General features: G+C 37.9%; 1 protein-coding gene across 50 annotated transcripts in view; it reads right to left on the bottom strand.

The window, feature by feature from the left end:
• Positions 1–19,849, bottom strand: part of AKAP13 (A-kinase anchoring protein 13) — a 373,116-nt gene that overhangs the window by 107,843 nt on the left and 245,424 nt on the right. For all 50 annotated transcript variants that reach the window (XR_010151481.1, XR_010151483.1, XR_010151482.1 and 47 more), the window contains one exon: positions 1,004–1,079. Coding sequence is in view for 46 of the 50 variants with exons in the window: in XM_054667098.2 (XP_054523073.1) it covers positions 1,004–1,079 (76 nt within the window). In the remaining 4 variants the exon portion in view is untranslated. The remainder of the gene's footprint in view (positions 1–1,003; positions 1,080–19,849) is intronic.

Below are 19,849 nucleotides of genomic sequence, written 5' to 3'. Positions count from 1 at the left end.
TAGAGGATTCAAAACCATTTGTTTTTAAATTTAATACTACTGAAGGGTATCTACATGTAAACTATTTCTAAAAAGACCTGCAAATGAAGACTAGATAATTTTTAAAGCTGGGCAGTAAAAATTGGGAAGGCAAACAGAGGCTTGCTGGGTAAAACAGACTAAAAAAACTCAGAATGCAAATTACTAGTATTCACTTAGCAGTCGTAGAACAGGCACAGGGATTACTCATCATGTCATCTGTACTACACCCTCAAAATGAGACAGGCTACTAACACTTTACAGATGGGAGGGAGACAACGGAGCACACAGACATTAGGGAACATACTTTACATCACACAGAGTTAGAGGCTGGACCTGGTTTAAAAGTTGGGAATCCTAACTAATCACAAGCTATGTGCTGTGTCATTAACAAGCAAGGTCTTAAGAGCATCGTACCCTCAAGTGTTGTTAGGAATAACTCAAAGGTACTTAAGGAAAGACTTAATTCCTGACCATGTGTCCAAAGTGTAATGGTTCTCAACCTTGGGTACACAGCAGGGTAATCAAAGGAGCTTATAAAGATTTTGATATCTAGGCCACACCCCACCCAATTAAATCAGAATATCTGGAGGTAGGACCCAGGCATCAGTATATTTTTAAAGCTTGTTCAGCCAGATAATTCCAATGTGCATTCAAAATTGAGAACCTCAGGTTTGGTTAACAGTATATTTATACTTTTACCAGATTAAAAATCCTATGTCATATGTATATGCACAGCACAGATGCCTTCACAAATGAATGAATCATAAAGCCACCTATGATGTCTGTTGCTATCAAAATAAAATTCAGGTAATTACATGTGTTCATCTTCAACTGTAAGACAAAATGCCTACAAACCCAGATCACATATATCCCTTCCTCTGATTTATTGTATAACATGCTAAGAAAGGGCAGATCTCCAAATAAAACGATCTGCCAGAGTGGGGCTGCAGCTCCAGAAAATGAATGGATAATCTCAGCTTACCTGGGCTCTGCTTGGAAGCCAGAAGAGATGCTGCATCAGGGCATGGCTCTATTGTACACCAGTTTTCTCGGTTTATCTGAAAGAAAAGGAAAACACTGAGTTTCAGACACTGAAGTAATGTGAGATAATTTTACAGGTGCCAAAATTACGTCAACTGACCAACATTCCTATCTTTTTCTTTAATACAGGGTGAGCAAACTTATGTCAAGGGAAAAAAATTTTTTTTTCACAATATTACCACAGCAATCTATACTCAAGGATCTTTAGAGGTTGTCAATAAAAATTAGGCATACAAAAGCAATAAGAAAAGATACACAAAGATGAAGGCCATAGTGTAGGCCAAGGGTAAAATTAAAAAAGTTAACAAATGAAATTGACTAAATATTAAAATACATATTTGGTGTGGCTCGTGCCAGTAATCCCAATACTTTGGGAGGCTGAGGTGGGAGGATTGCTTGAGGCCAGGAGTTCAAGACAAGTCTGGCAAACGTGGCAAAACCCCATCTCTACTAAAATACAAAATTTACCCAGGCATGGTGGTGGTGCACGCCTGTAATCCCAGCTACTCAGGAGGCTGAGGCACAAGAATTGCTTAAACCTGGGAGGCAGATGTTGCAGTGAGCTGAGATCGCGCCACTGCACTCCAGCCTGGGCGGAGCAAGACGCCATCTCAAAAAAAAAAAAAAACAGGCTCAGAGGGGTTGCTGAAGTAATAAACAGCAGGACTGGTGCTGGAATGCCAAGTCTGTGTTATTCTAAAAAGCAAATACTTCCCCCCTCCTCACAAATTAAAAAAAATTTAAATATTGCCTTTACACCTCCCAACCCTCTTAATATTATAATTCTCTTTGATTGAATTTTAAATTTTTTAAATTACCATTGAAGATTTCAATACTCCTCTCTTAATTGATAAACACAAACAAAATCAGCAAGATAGAGAAAACTTGAAAAACCTCAACCAATTTGAGCTAACACAATATAGAACACTCCACCCAATAATAGCATAAGAAACATTCTCAAGTGCACTTGGAATGTTCATATTCTATCACATAAAACAAACCTCAAATAAAACAAATGTTCATATTCTATCACATAAAACAAACCTCAAATAAAACAAACATATACTGTAGCACAAAACAAGTCTTAAATATAAGAGAATTAAAATAATAAAAAGTATGCTCTGTGATCACAACAGTATTAAATCAGAAATCCAAAACAAAAAATACTGGGGAAAAACTCAAATATTTGAAAAAAATTTTAAAAACTTCTAAATAGGCTGGGCGTGGCACGCCTGTAATCCCAGCACTTTAGGAGGCTGAGGCGGGCGGATCACAAGGTCAGGAGATGGAGACCATCCTGGCTAACACGGTGAAATCCCGTCTCTACTAAAAAAAAAAATACAAAAAAATTAGCCAGGCACGGTGGCAGGCGCCTGCAGTCGCAGCTACTCAGGTCAGGAGGCTGAGGCAGAACGGCATGAACCCGGGAGGCACAGCTTGCAGTGAGTGAAGATCGCGCCACTGCACTCCAGCCTGGGTGACAGAGATTAAAAAAAAAAAAAAAAAAAAACTTCTAAATAACCCAATGAAAGTAGAAATATTAAGAAAAAGAAGAAAACATTTTAAATTGAATAAAAATTAAAACACCACATATAAAAATTTGTGGATATAACTAAAGCAGTGCTAACAGCAATATTTATAACATTACATGCCTATATTAGAACATAAGGTTTCAAATCAGTGATCTAAACTTCTACCTTATGAAACTAGAAAAAGAGGAGGAAATTAACCCAAAGCAAGCAGGATAAAGAAAATAAAGAACAGAAATCAATAAAATAGAAAACAGAAGAACAATAAAATCAATGAAACCAAAAGCTGGTTCCTTAAAAGGGTCAATAATATCAATACAACTCTGGCGAGGCTAATCAAAAAAGAAAAGCAACAAATGACAGGAATCAGGAATTACAGAGTGACACCATTACAGATCCTATAGATATTGAAAAATAAAGAAATATTACGAACATTACTGCAATAAATTCATCAAGTTGGATCAAATAGCATTCCATGACACTATACAAACTACCAAAATTCACTCAAGAAAACACAGATAATCTAAATAGCCTTATTCTATTAAAGCAATTGAGTCCATAGTTTAAAACTTTATTACAAGGAAAACTTCAGGCCTAGATGACTTCAGTGGTGAATGCTACCAAACATTTAAGAAAGAAATGTCAACTCTACACAAGCTCTTACAGAAAACAGAAGAAAAGTATTTACAATGCAGCTCATTTTATGAGCCTGGCATTACTCTGAAATCAAAACCAGACAGATATAAGAAAACTATAGATCAATATTCCTCAGGAATATAGATGCAAAAAACCTTAACAAAATTTTAGGTTAATGGAATCCAGCAATATATATCATGAGCAAATGGGTTCATCCCAGGAATTTAAGGTTGGTTTAGCACTTGAAAAACCAGTTTATTAAAAGACCAAAAAACTCACGAACTAATGATCATCATTAGATGAAAAGAATTTGGGGCCGGGAGCGGCGGCTCATGCCTGTAATCCCAGCACTTGGGGAAGCCAAGGCAGGCAGATCACTTCAGGTCAGGAGTTCAACATCAGCCTGGCCAACATGGTGAAACCACATCTCTACTGAAAATACAAAAATCAGCCAGGTGTGGTGGTGGGTCTCTGTAATCCCAGCTACTAGGGAGCCTGAGGCATGAGAATCACTTGAACCCGGGAGGCAGAGGTTGCAGTGAGCCGTGATTGTGCCACTGAACACCAGCCTGGGCAACAAAGCAAGAATCTGTCTCAAAGGAAAAAAAAAAAAAATCAGCAAAATTCAACATCTATTCATGATAAAAACTCTCAGAACACTAGGAACAGAAAGGAAATTACTCAACTTGACAAAGGCATCTATAAAAAACCTACGGTTAACATTATATTTATTGGTGAAAGACTAAATGCTTTCATTCTGAGATCAGTAACCAAAGATGTCCATTCTCATCACTTTTATTCGACAATATTCTGGAGGTCCTATCCAGTGCAGTAAAGCAGAAAAAGAAAGAAAACGCATACCATTGGAAAGGAAGAAGTAAAACTTGGTTTATTCACAAATGGCGTGACTGCCTATGTAGAAAATCCTAAGGAATCTATAAAAATACTGGAATAAATAATATATTAACAAAAGCAAGGCTGCCAGACACAAAGTCAACATACTAGCAATGAGCAATTAGAAACTGAAATTAAAAGTAAAAGCAATGCCATTTACAAAAGCCTCAATAAATATAAAATAATTAGGGATAATTTTAAGAAAATATGAGTAAGACTCATACTCTGAAACCTTTATAAAACATTGTTGAGAAAAATTAATGCAGAATTAAATAAATACAGAGATACCATGAGATCAGAAGACTCAATACAGTTGTTAATTGTCCTCAAATTGATCACTACATGATTTCAAGACATACTATAAAAGCTGCACTAACCAAACCAGGGTGATATTAAATGGCAGACATACAGATCAATGGCAGAGAAGAGAGAATCCACAAACAGACCTTCACAGATATGGCCCATTGATTTCTGACAAAGATGCCAAGATATTTTAATGAGGAACAAATAGTCTTATGAACAAATGATGCTATAACGACTGGATACTAATATGTAAACAAATACAACTCCCCAAGATCTAAAATCTTACCCCAAACCTTACCACCTATAAAAATGAACTCAGAATACATTATATATCTAAATGTTCAACCTAAAACTATAAAACTCCTAAAGAAGACAGAGGGAAACACTTTTATGGGAACTTCGGTTATACAAAGATTTCTTAAATAGTACATTTTTTAAAACATGAAAAAAAAGATAAATCTATGTCAACCTTAAAAACTTTTACTCCTCAAAAGCCACTGTTAGGAATACAAAAAGGCAAACTAAAAACTGAAGGAAAATATTTATAAAACAATTATCTGCTAAGAACTCCTACCCGGAATATTTAAAAATAAAAGAAACTCTTACAATGCAGTAACAAAGCAACACGATTTTTTAAATGGGTAAAAGATTTGAATAAACATTTTATTTAAAAAGATATACGAAAGGCAGATAAGCAAAAAAAAGATACCCAACATCATTAATCCACAGGAAAATGTAAATTAAAATCACAAGGACATACCAGCAGACATCCATTACAACAGTCAAAATTTGAGACTGATAATACCAAATGTTGGCAAAGATGTGGAGCAACTAGAACACAGTACTGTTGCTGAAAGAAAGCAAAATAGCACAGCCATTTTGGGAAAGCAGTTTAGCAGTTTTTCATAATGTCAAACATATACTTACATACCACATAGCATCCCATTCATTTACCGAAGAAGAATCAAAACCTACTGTCACACAAAGACTTGCACTGGAATTTTTAAAGCGCTTTAATTCATGAGAGCTCCAAACTAGAAACAGCCCAGATTGCCATCAAATGGTAAATGGATAAGCAAATTATAATATATCCATACAATGTTATACATTCACAGAAAGAAGAAATGAACTGCTGATACAAACAACATGGATGAATCTCAAGAGTATTACGGTAAGTTAAAAAAAAAAAAAAAAGCCAGACTCAAAAGACTATGTATTGTATGGTTCTATCTATGCAATATCTAGAAAAGGCAAACCTACAGTAGCAAGAAAACATTAGTGTTCAGCAGAGACTGAAGGAGAAGACTGACTACGGGGAGACAGAAGGGAACTTCTGAGCTGACAGAAGTGTTCCTATTATGATGCGGTAGTGATTACACAATTTAAATATTTGTCAAGGCTCACCAAACTATAAACTTATATTGGTTAATTTTGTTGTATGGAAATTTATACCAGAATAAAGCTGAAAACAAATACATTCTCAAAAACAGAAGTATAAAATATAAAATAAATTTTAGTCTTCACAATTCCCACACACCTTAACATTATAACCCTTTAATCATTAAAACTGACATACTCAGATGTAATTCTAAATAATATGAGCAGAAATATCTAAACAAACTACTAAGTAGTTGTGAATATTTGTATGCTCAAAGACAGAAGCCTTGATTTTATTCAATAACCTCTAAAATATATTTCTGATCACTTTAGTGAGAATATTAAACTCTTCTGCTGACAAAGATCAACAGTTTTACTGTATATGCTAAGTGGCATAAGGCAGAAAGCTAGAGACATTTTGTCAAATTATAACTGTTTGACAATAAAATGAATGAAAGGAATTAAACTGCTTGCAAATAACCAGGCAAACTAGAACCACATGAAACAAAACACTTCATCATTTGCTCTGTTCAGCTATTTTACTATTACAGAGAGCAAAAACAGCAAGAATCAGGGGCCATCAAGGTTTCAGTTCCCGGTGTGTTACAAAATGATGCCAAAAATTTAAAAGTAATCCTGAATGGAACTGAATCTTCAGCAGGTGCCCTGGGATTACACATATTAAAAAATATCCTTTCTGAAAGGTACTTTAAGGTATACACAATAAGGAAGTAACCACAAATTTTGTAACTTTACCAACACCCTATCCACATCTTTCAAAGAATTGAAACAACACATTTTCCTTTAAAAAAAAAAAAAAAAGGCCGGGTGCAGTGGCTCATGCCTGTAATCCCAGCACTTTGGGAGGCCGAGGTGGGCAGATCACGAGGTCAGGAGATCGAGACCATCCTGGCTAACACAGTGAAACCCCGTCTCTACTAAAAATACAAAAACATTAGCCAAGCGTGGTGGCGGGTGCCTGTAGTCCCAGCTACTCGGGAGGCTGAGGCAGGAGAATGGCGTGAACCCGGGAGGCTCAGCTTGCAGTAAGCCGAGATTGCACCACTGCACTCCAGCCTGGGTGACAGAGACTCCGTCTCAAAAAAAAAAGAAAAGGAAAAAAAAGTCATTCAGAGAATTTTCTCTTAATTTCAAACGGCATTTCATTTGCAATGAGCCAAATTTTACTTATTGTGAAATAAGATTCTCTGCTAATAGAACCACTGTACTGCAATACAAAACTACACTTTTAAGCTGGAAGGGAAAAAATTACTCCCCCCCGCCCCTATTATTCCTGTAATAAGAAGAGGCTGCATGAATACAGCAACAAGTTTAGATAGTTTACAGAAATAAAAGAGCTCAGATGATTCTTTAGTGATAAGTAAAGAATCTGGAAATGAACTACTACGAATTACCATATTACTGTCTCTTACCTTGACCTTCAACAAGTTTTTTGACCAACAGTTTAGAAAACCCTATTAAAATTCTATTTCTGCTGGGCGCGGTGGCACATGCCTGTAATCCCAGCACTTTGGGAGGCCGAGGCAAGCGGATCACAAGGTCAGGAGTTCGAGATCATCCTGGCCAACATAGTGAAACCCTGTCTCTACTAAAAAAATACAAAAATTATCTGGGTGTGGTGGCACGTGCCTGTAGTCCCAGCTACTTGGGAGGCTGAGACAGGAGAATCGCTTGAACCATGGAGTCAAGAGGTTGCAGTGAGCCAAGATCACGCCACAGCACTCCAGCCTAGCGACAGAGCAAGATTCCGCCTCAAAAAAGAAAAATTCTATTTCTTAGAATACTTTTCATTACCTTCTCAATACCACGTCATTCCACAGCCAATGAGTAAAGTGAACATTATTTGCCTTGAATATGCAAGCAACTAAGACTCTCTATACTTTTTCTGTCATTTTAGGTACATGTGTTACATAAAGTGAGTTTCACATTTTACAAAATTATATACAATAAACACATACTACTAGAACAAAATTAAACTTACATATCTTTAAGTAAATATGCTAATTTCTGAGTAACAGTGATGAGAACATAATAACAGTGATGAGAACATAGTCATGTTGGAAAACAATTCTCCATGCCCCACTTGCATTTCTGCAGGTTTTATCAGCAAAAGCCCTGATGGCCCTTTTATTCTAGACTATCTTTTCAAGACTGTTTGTATATCGAACACCCTTAGAAGATAAAAATACTGTTTCCTTCCGAAGCAAAGGGCAGGTTTGTTTCTGTCCAGTATAATAAAGATAATGTCTCAGTCAAGGGCAAAGGTCACATAGGCTTACTGTCCACTGTATAAAAATTCAGATTTCTTCAGGTTTAGATTTCTCAGCTGTGACACAGCATCAACCTGGACCCCTTCGTGTTGCCTGCATAGGGCTTAGGAAGCAAGGAGAACCAACAAGAAGGTGATGCTGATGCTGCTGGCTATGCAATGAGTAATACATTTACCTGTCTCTGACCCTAGAATCCCATGACTTCAGCCAGCACCCATGAAACTGTGTCAGGATGTAAGTTAACTTGCCAGCTTGCAAGTATGGAACAATTTCCGATCCACCACATTAACAATTAGTATATATTATACAGTATTAAAAATTTTACACACAGTGGCAGCCAAAAATCTCTTGACATGTTACACTTCTGTGGTGCAATCTCCTAATCTATTTTCAGTTGGGTGGATATGTCTGAACGACCACAAAGAGACAACTTATATTCCTTTTAACTTTCCTGTAGTTTCCCAAATTTTCTTCAATGGTTATATATTTCTTTTATTTTAAAAAAATGTATCTTGATAAAAACTTATTTTGTAACAACTTCAGGATGATACAAAAAATAGTATACATAAAAAGTAGAAATAACTTTAGTTTGCAAAGACAGCACAGAAAGTTCCCGTTTATCCCCACTCCCTTCCTCACTGGTTTCTCCAACGTTAACATCTTACATAACCATAACACAGTTGTCAATACTAAGAAACCAACACTGGTACATTACTATTAAGTAAACTCCAGACTTTATTTGGATTTCACTTGTTTTCCCATTAGTGTTCTTTTTCTGTTTCAGGATCCCATCCAAATTACCACATTGCATTTAGTGTGTGTGTGTGACAGAGAGAGAGAGAGTGAGAGAAAGTGTGTGTGTGTGTGTGTGTGTGTGTGTTATTTTGCATTTTAACATCTTTATTGAGATGTAATTCACATACTAGAAAACTGGCCCATTTAACGTATATAATTCAATAGTACTAGTATATTCATAGAGTTGTGTAACCATCACCACTATGTAATTTTAAACATTTTTATCTTGACAAAAAGAAACCCTATATCCATTAGTAGTCATGCCTCACCTCCATCCCCTGTCCCCTAGTGCCTAGAGAGCCACGAATGTATTTCTATCTCTACAAATTTGCTTACTCAGGACATTTCATACAAATAGAGTCATACATTATTTGGTCTTTCATGCTGGGTTCTTTCACTTAGCAAAATGTTTTTGAGGTTCACCCATGTTGAAGCATGTAACAGTACTTTACTTCTTTTATTTCCAAATAATATTCTACTGTATGGATATATCCACATTTTACTTATCTATATGCATCAGTTGATGGAAATCTGGGTGGTTTTTTTTTTTTTTTCACTTTCTGACTGTGACGAATGATGCTGCTATGAACATTCAGAGTTTTTGTGTGGACATGTTTTCAATTCTCCTGGCCATACGCCTAGGACTGGAACTGCTGGGTTACATACATGGTAACTTTATGTTTAATACTTTAAGGAGATGTCAGACTGTTTTCCAAAGTGGCTGTACCATTCAACAATTTTTCTACATTCTTGTCAACACCTATTTTTGTTATCTTTCTTATTGTAGCTACCACAGTAGGTGTGACATGGGTGCTCATCCTGAGTTTCTTTTTTTTAATGGAAAAATCTATTTTAAAATCTATTGTTACTTTCTAGAAAAGGAAGATTGTGTGAAGATGTAAGGCTCGCCATGCTGGGATGTTTCTATCCTTCTATTTTTTAAAAACTGTGTTAAGTATCTTCTATATAATAAACACTGTACCAAGCCTTAAAAGCAGAAGAAGTAAAATAGCTTGTCCTCAAAGAACTCACAGCTTACATGTGAGATGTGAAAATGTTAGGTCGGTCAATAAGCCTACCACAGCATCTTGCATAGTAGACAATGAAATGTGTGTTCACTTGGACAATGCATGCTGTAATTAATAGAGATGGGAATGACAGTGAATGGAACACTACATTGCATACAGTATTTTCGTGCTACGTATATTTCTGGTTGGGTCACAAATGTTATATATACAGAGACACTGGGCCGGAATAACAATTTTCCATCTTAGTTCATTGTGTGTGTGTGTGTGTGTGTGTGTGTGTGTGTGTGTGTGTGTGTTAAAAAACAGAGAATAGAGAAGTCAGAGATGGCACACACCAGTGTCTAAGAGCCAGAGAACTCGGGAGATTAGAGCTTCACAGAAGCTGCTGCAGAGAAGTCAAAGCAGATACAAAACAAAAAGAAGTTACTGAATTTGGCAACTGTGAGCTCAGGAGTTCAAGACCAGCCTGGGCAACATGGAAAAACCCTGTCTCCACAAAAAATACAAAAATTAGCTGGACATGGTTGTGGGCGCCTGTAATCCCAGCTACTCAGGAGGCTGAGGTGGGAGGCTGGCTTGAGCCCGGGAGGTGGAGGTTTCAGTGAGCCAAGACAGCACTGCTGCACTCCAGCCTGGGTGACACAGCCAGACACTGTCTCAAAAAAAAAAAAAAAAAAAAAAAAGGCTGTAAAAGAACTCATTATATTTCTAGATTCATGATACTTTAAAGTACCATCCCATAGATTTGACCTTTTTACAGACCCGTGAGAAGGCATGTTGCCATTTTAGAGAGGAAGAAAACACACTCAGTGAGGCTTGGTGATTTGTGGAGAGCATACATGTAGATGAACTATATTGTATTTATAGCTTTATCTGCTCAAAAGACCATAAGCTTCCTGAGAACAAAATCGCATCTATTTAACGGATCTCCCCAATGAGTAGTAACTGCATGGTTCATGGTGGATGCTTAATGAATAATCTTTGAATTCATTATCCTCAGTGATTCTGAAGAAAAAAGTGGAGAGACTCCCTGAGGATTACAGCCCTGCTTCCCTTTATTAGACCCATAAAAAACCTGAGGCCAAAGGAGGCAAAGTAATTTGATGAAAGTAATAAATATTTCAAAACAGAGGACCCAAGGTTTCCTCACTTCCAGTCCACCACAAATTTCCCCCTCAAGAGTCTCTTCTTGTTCTTTTCCCTTTTTCTTCTTTCTCCTTTCATTTTCCCTCCTTCCCTCACTTCCTTCCTTTTCAGAAAAAGAAGCTGTCACCCCAGGCTGGAGTACAGTGGTGCAATCATACCTCACTGCAGCCTCAAACTCCTGGGCTCAAGCAATCTTCCTGTCTCAGCCTCCTGGGTAGCTGGGACTACAGGCATGTGCCACCATGCCCAGTTGTTTTTTAAAAAATTTTTTGGAGAGGCAGGGGTCTCACAATGTTGCTTAGGCTGGTCTTGAACTCCAAGCCTCAAGCAATCCTCCCACCTCGGCTTCCCAAAGCATTAGGATTACAGCCGCGAGCCACTGTGCCATCTCTTCTTATTCTTATATTTGTCTTAGAATTCAATAATAATTGTTTAAAACTTTTTAGTATTAAATTGAATAAGTTTGGCAAAGTGTATTTCACATCTTCAAGAAAGATTTATTGGAAAACAGTCATTGTTGATTTAGACAAAAATATTTAGAAAATAAGGCATTACTGAAATGACACAAGTAAAATATGAAGCTGGATACCAATTTTTTTAAATATCAAAATGCTGTAACTGAAAAAAAACTGCTGTTTGTTTGTTCTTGGCTCTGTCAATTACTAGAATCCTGTGGATTTAATCACCAGCAGTTAATTAACAATGATGTCCTGAGGAGGCTCACTGTCTCTAAGAACACAAGAAGCTCAAGCAAATCTGAGATGATGCACACTTTCAGGCAGGTTCTCTCTTCTGAATTAGGCTTCATTCGTAAACATTTAAAAGTAAAATCCATACTGAAGAACAGTAACATTTCCGATAATTCGGGGCTTCTGCACCAGGATTGGGAAATCTAGCAGAAGGCGGCTTCTTAACACTATCTTGCTGTCAGCTACACACTGACACTCATCCACACAACTAGCCAGCAGCACTTATGGAGTGCTCACTTTAGGCAAGAAACCAGGTTAAGGTACAGCAATAGACAAGAAGATGAAAAAGATGATTCTGATTACAATTGGCATAGTAGCTACCACGGTTTATAAGTATAACTTTAACATAAAATGCCTTGGGTTACGAAGGCTTGACATCCCAAGATGATAGATATATACATACATCCTTATGAGTCTATGGATTATCAGATTCAGTGAGACAGCTCCACAAACCATGGCCTGTAAGTTTGGAAAGACTGATTAATTTGTGTAATACAATAGGTACACAAATAGCTAAAATCCACAAAAGAAAGTCCCCAGCATGAAAATAATTCCTGCTCAAGAATCTGGGAAAAGCTCAACAAAAGTGTTGGTATATGAGGTAGGCTTTAAAAGCGGACAATATGCTTGCGAGAGAAAGATGGTAAGGCAGGGAATTCTAGCTATACGAAAAAAGCATGAGCAAAGCAGTTAGGACACTCCAGAGCTGGACTTCATAGCCTTTCACATCACAGACTCCTTCAAGAATCTGCAGGAAGCCATGGAACCCTCACCAGGAACGTGCACGCTACGTCACAATCGGCGGTTCTTTGCATAGCCTCATAACCCAGGCTAAAGACCTTTGCTTTTGATGTTTTTCAGGAACACAAAAAGCCCAACAGTATCCAGAAATGTAAACTGAGCAAGGAAGAACAACAGGAGATACAGCTACAATGAATCTAGGCTTTGTTCTCTAACAAGGGTGGACCCTGTCAATCATATAAGAAAGGTAGTAAAAAGATCAGTACTATACTTGGCCAATAACTCTAGATGTGTACAGATACAATGGGAGAGTAGGGAGGAAGGAAACACACAGTATCTGAGACACAAAAGCCAATTAGGATGAGCCTGAAATAGTCTAGTCTAGAGGTAGGGTATACCTGGACTGGGAAGCACATAAAAGGTATACATCAGAGAGCTAGTACAAAGGGCAAAATTCACAAAAGTAAGAGAGAAAAACGGGTCAAAGATCCACAATGAACAGATATAGGAAATCTAGAGGGAAGAAGATGATGTACTCCATTTGCCCATGTTGAGTTTGAAATAACAATATGTCCTGCAAGTGGTTACACAAGGTTTTGGAAGCTTGAGAGAAAGGCTGGCGCTAGCTCCATTTGTTCTTGAGATAACAGATGAAAAGAGCAAGCAGGAGAGCAAAGGCAGAGCTTGCAAAAAGAAAAGACACACTAAAGGTGGCATTCATAGTAAATAATACCTATTCGCAGATGGGGTGGTTTGGAAAGCTCATACTTGCTGGCTTCTTCCAAACACAAACAGGACAAAAGTAAGTGTGCATTAGGGAAATGCAAATCAAAACCACAATGAAATAACACTTCATATCCAACAGGACAGCTATCATTTAAACAAAAAAAGATAGAAAATAAGTGTTGGCGAGGATGAGTTGAAATTGGAATTCTTGTTCATTGCTGGTGGGAATGTAAAATGGTGCAGGCACTGCGGAAAACAGTATGACAGTTTCTCAAAAAAAAAAAAAAAAATTAAACATACAATTACCTTATGATCCAGCAATTCCACTTCTGGGTATACATGCAAAGAACTGCAAGCAGGAACTCAAACAGATATTTGTATACCAATGCTCATAATAGCATTATTTGCAACAGCCAAATGGGGGCAACAGCCCAATGTCAATTGATGGATGAATGGGTAAACAAAATATGGTATATACTTACAATTGAATATTAGTTTGCCTTAGAAAGGAAATTCTGACACATGCTATAATATGGATGAACCTTGAAGATATTATGCTAAGTGAAATAAGACAGTCACAAAAGGACAAATGTTGTATGACTCCACTTAGTACCTAGAGCAGTCAAATTCATAGAGACAGAAAATAGAACAGTAGTTGCCAAACTAGCAAGCAAAGAGAATGGGAAGTTAGTGTTTTAACAGGTAAAGAATTCCAGTTTGGGAACATGAAAAAGTTTTGGAGAGACAGCTGGTGGGATGGTTATATAACAATGTGAATGTACTTAATGCCACTGAACTATATACCTAAAAATGGTTAAAATTTATGGTATGTACCTTTTATCACAATTAAGAAATGAATGAGCAGCAGTTAGAGATATGCAAGCTTGTTTAGAGAAAAGTAGGCAGCCCACACAGTTAGAGTCAGAGCCAGTAATCTGGGCCAGACACTACCAATCATGGTCAATGTCATTAACCAGAGGACAAGCTCCATATGTACTGTGTGTGGAAAGAATGTCAAAACATGTATCAGCATTTTCAACCACATCCTGTGAAACAGGAATACCACCAAGCGTATCATATTCATGTGTGAAGAATATTGTGCTTACTATAAAGTAAGCTGCTTAAGAGATGCTAAGTTGATTACAAAACATCTCCCCCCTCCTTCTGCCCTATTTCAGAATCATTGATGTGGCAGATACATTTGTTCTAGTCTTGGTCCTATTCATCAACAACTCCACTATTTCTTTCTCACTCAAACAACCAAGGCAACTTAAACGCCACACTATGTGGCTCCATTTGAAACACTGTCAGAGTGCTTCCTACAGGCCAGATACAATGCCAGGCCCTGAGTACATACATGGAAAGACATCTGAAACTTCATTTTTTAAGCGATGGGGGTCTTGCTAGGATGCTCAGGCTGGTCTTGAACTCCTGGCCTCAAGTGATCCTCTTGTCTCAATCTCCTAAAGTGCTGGGGTTACAGGCGTGATGTGAGCCACTGTGCCGGGCCACATCTGAAACATACATTGCAGGAAATCAAAAGCCACCAGACATTTTTTTCATTAAAGGGATCCTGTTCTCATGTTAGTCTCTTTTCCAAACGTGATTCAAAGACTGAGGTTTTCACGCTAACAGATAAATTGGTTCCTTATACTATCAACACTCTTCTCAGTCAGTTCTGAGACTAGGCTTGGCAAATGATTCTGATCATCAGCAGAATTAGGAGACGGGATAGGAAAAATCATCAGTGTTGGCAATGCAAATAATTTGAGTTTAAAGAGAAAAATGAAGATGATTATGTATCTTTCTATTCAGATTTACCCTTTTGGAATCTTCAGCTGTGAACAAAGTATAGGACTGGCAACTGACTAAATGGGTAGGAAAGTGAATGGGTGATGTAGAGAAGCAAGTAGCTGGAAATGTGGAAAACAGAGATTTTACCATTAAACATCTACATCTTTTAGAGAGACAAGTCACCAAAACATACATTTTGGCTCTAATCACATTTATGACACTTTAGCTACAAAACATAGTCATTGGTTTTCCTTTGTCCATATTATCTCCATGACAACCAGTTCATGGACACCACAGGTATTCAACATCCAAACTTCTGGTGAATTATGGTGCACATGAAATATGGGATAATGGAAGTTACCTCAGAAGAAATGCCAGACCTATCCAGGTTACTCTGAAATTTCTGACATGAAGCCTATGGACCCCTTGTGATTATCCCTAAACCACACCCACAATGTGTTCCCATCAGTCAGAAATAGAGCTGTACATATTTTCAGTGGAGAGGGAATTGTCTTTGTTACTGTTCGTATCTGAACATCCTAATAATACAGCTCATGGTTACACCCAGCCTTCCCAGCCACTACCCATATTTACTTCCTCTGCAACTGTCTCAGGAGATCCTGCCTGAGCTACAAGGCTGAACAAAAGGAAGCAAAAACCCACCATCCGGACATAGAAGCCAACACTTGAGTCAAAGTCTTTTCAGGGAATTGGACTGTATCTGAGTGGCTATATATGTGGTTGTCTTCAATCCAGAGCCTCCTTATGTCTTTTGTTTTGTTGCAATGCGGACATCTCTTACAGTAAACAAACTTTTAGGGAATGTGTGTTTCTCTGCAAAATGACACCATAATTAGAGACAGACTATTCCTCCTCAGCCTTAGCCAATGAGCTCGTGTGGCCTGCCCAAGTGTCGTGAGTCGGGAGGGGATCGTCCTGCTCTGTAAATATTTTCATTCAATGTAAACAAAACACAGTTGCAAATCTTTTAACCATTCAGCTAATGTTCTGAATTACTGCCTATAAAATACTCTCTATAAATCATCAGTAACAAGAAGAATCACATTACTACTAACAGGCAGTATTTTTCCAGGTACCCAAAGTTATAAAATTAGTAAAACAGCAATGGCCCAGGCTAAAAGCAGTGCAAATCAGCAGTTAATCCTTGATTCTGACCTGCTTCCTTTTGGTACACTAATTTTACAGTCAGTTTCTGATACCTGCTGTCCTCTAGTAATGCTCACCATGAGCTAAAGTTGGCTACTGAACTCAGTTAGGTGAAAGCTCCCATCAGTTACCAACTTCCGAGGTCAACACTAGCTTTTTGAAGGATGCTGAGGAAAATGGGCATATTGGTACCAAAGGGCCCATGCCAACAATTACAATTCTTTCATATCCCATTTTTAGCATATGATTCATAGTTACCAACCACATACTGTAAGAGTCAGAAGTGCATGCATCAAGAAAAGGAGAACTGGGGGAATGTCATATACAGAGGAACAGGAATGGGTATGTGTATGTTACGCTGGAGAACAGACAGGTGGGTGACCAAGGAATACTATCAACTTAGGTTTTATTACTTAGAAAAAGTTCAGAATAGAGGTAATATTTCAGAGGCATTGGGGGTTGATGATGGGACAGAAGTGTTGATGTGAGGATGACACTAGCATACCCAGCCTCAGGGAAATCTTACAAGAAGGTCTTGATACAGAAAAGCTACCGTGAAACTATGCAGAACTAACAAAGGAAGCAGGGCAGAATGCAGAAGCAGCCAAATAAAGCGTGGGTATATAACACAGAATGAGAATGCTGAAGCTAATCTACAGTGAATTATTAGGATGCCAATGGGAGGGACTGGAGTTGTTAAATGTGCAATACCAAAGTGACAGGCTCACAATTTAAACTCTGTAATTACTGCCATATTTCACCTCATCTGTTAAACACAATTTATATAACATGATGCTTATGAATCCATACTTACAAAGATAAATTCATTTAACCAACAAACGTTGTTTTGAGTGTTTAGATAATATTAATGAACAGATAAAAATGACAAACTCCTTAGTACAAAAAAGCAAATTTCCACAAATAAAAGTGGAGAACGTGCACATGACGGCTTGAGAATTTATGTGGCACAGGCACCCAACTATAGTTTTTAAAACACTGATAGAAAATACTGAAATTAGAAATAATTTTGTAGAAATAATTGGAGAACACTACCAAATGGTTTTTTAGAATTGCGAGAAAACTTTGCTAAAAATCATGGGACAAAATGAACTTATATGACATGGTGTACCTATCCTAAGTATTGTAGAAGGAATTCCTGCACTGAGAAAGAAGAGAACAAAAGTCTAAGATAGAAAAAGAACACATACGCTTATATCAATAAAAGCTAATATACATATTCATGTAATAAGAGGAATTTATCGACTCAAAAAAGAGGTCTAGAATAGCAGGAAAAACATGGACTTTGAAAACAGTTCAACCTGGGACTGCACTCTATTATCAATTACATATGAGATGTGAGACACTGGGAAAGTTATTAACTACACCAATCTGTTTTCCTGTACGTAAAATGAGACAAAGAGTAGGAATGTAAACACTAAATGCCTGTGTCTCATATCCATTCACTTCTTCCCACTTCAGACCACAAAATCCTCTTATCCTGCCTGTGCTATCGTAACGGCAGGCTAACCGATTACTACCAGAATAATCTTTTCAACACGTACACTGAGAGGTAAGGCATCCTCCCCATAGCTGTTAAGGCCCTGCTCTTCCAGGCCCCACCTCTGGCTCCGGCCTTCTCATCCTGCTACCCCACTTTCCACTCAAGGTGCTCCCATCCACCACAATGGCCCTGTCCATTCCTTCCTTCCTCAGGGCCCTGTATTCACTGTTCATTCTTTCTAGAGAGCTCTTCCTTAGCATAGCTAGTGTCTTTCCATCCTCTGGAGATCAGCTTTTTAAATGTCTGCACCTCGAAAAGATCTTCTGTCTAAAGACCATTCTATCTGAAATAGTTCTGCCCATTATTCCCTACACAGCACCCTACTCATTTCTTTCAAATCAATTATAACAGTTTGTACTTATTTATTTCTCTATTTATTGTCTACCTTTAAGCAATAATGGGATAAAGACTGTAACCCGTGGCTCGCATGGGATAGGTACTTAGGTTTCTTTGAGTTTATAGTTCTCAAAGATGTGGTCTTCTCCATCTCCAAAGCAAAGAAACTAACACCAAACATCCCCATCTTATTTCAAACTGGAAACAGGGTGTTTTCAGGACTCCTAGTGTTTATTTACTAATGACTATTTTCTGAGAAGTGAAGTTTTCTCCACTGAAAATCTTTTATTATTTATTGGGCAGGATAGTACAAATACACAAAGACAAACACCTTTATTAGCTGTAGGTTTGTGGGGAAAACAAAAAAACAAAAAACCACATTCTTGTCACTCAAATTCTTCATACCCCTTACCATGCTCGAGAAAACCCTCGGGCTCTTCATATGAATATGGGGTAAAAAGTAACTGCCTGGCAAGTCTCAAATTAAGTAACGTATATGGAGGTGCTTCATTAAAACTATAAAACAGCAACTCTGAGGCCAATAAGCCTGTACTGATTTAGCTCCATTCACAAGGGCTTTCCATGCCCACCTAGAGTATAAAGTATTATATATTTTAGCATTATTTTAAATGTTCAATATTTCTTGTGATACTCAGATTTTCTTTTTATCCTTCTCCCCACCCGCAGGCAAAATCATAGGGTATCATGGACATAAAGATCCTAAAAATGAGATTCTCCTAAATACATTATATGAGGACAAAAATTTTAAAACATCACCGTGATCTCACAGAGAAAATCACATTTCTGAGAAACCAAAATGAATAATATCTTGGAACAATTTCAAAACACCAAGTTACCAACTGCTGGCAGCCGAGGCCCAGCAAGTCAACCACCTGACAGTGATTATGGAGAGACAGTGACAACACTCTACCACAAATCACAACGCCTCTACCTAGTGCCCTGCCCAACATGGCATTTCATTGGTTTTTGTGTCTAGCCTTCTGAGCCCATTCCTTAGCCTCACTCGACCAAAGAAAAAAATCGAAAAGACCCAAGTAATAAACTGAATTGATAAATCAATAAAATAGGTCCACTATTTCCTTGACCAAGGCAATATATTTCCACTTTGCTTAAAATGACCCTCACCTCCACATACACCCTCACAAGTTCAGATACTGAGGTTCTTTCTGTCATCTATGAAATGCTTGGTTGACTTCCAATTTCCCCTGCCTTTGCCAGAAAATTGCTAAATTTCCAAAAAGTGCTCTTTGAGCTGTCCAACATTCCCAGACTCTCATCTTACCGGCTGGAGGAGTTCTTACTAATTTTAGATTCAAGGATGCCTTCAGTGAGCAATTAGCTATTCAGAGTCTCCGCCCTCATCCTGCTTAGACACCAAACATCACTAATGCGGAGAACACAAACAAATACAGCTATCAACAAAGTCAGAAGCTACCTCTGAAAAGCAGTCAAACCAAGCCAAAAGGTCAGCTCTGCCACCTTAATAGGTAGGTTTATTGGAAATCCTTCCAAAAGAAATAAATGTTGCCTATCCTTCCCCTAAAGAATTGAACGAGACAGTAGCAGAAAAACAGAAAAGACTCAGACAAAAGACAGAAATACTTAAAAGACAGAGGCAGAGAGAGAGACTGACAGAGAAAGAGACCAGGCAGATGGGGGTGGAGTCTGGGGGCGGAGGGGTGGCAAAGACAGA

Source organism: Pan troglodytes, chromosome 16 (assembly GCF_028858775.2).
Source record: "Pan troglodytes isolate AG18354 chromosome 16, NHGRI_mPanTro3-v2.0_pri, whole genome shotgun sequence".
Classification (NCBI taxonomy): domain Eukaryota; kingdom Metazoa; phylum Chordata; class Mammalia; order Primates; family Hominidae; genus Pan; species Pan troglodytes.
The sequence above is the reverse complement of the archived record's forward strand: the minus strand, read 5'-3'. Positions and strand labels throughout refer to the sequence as shown.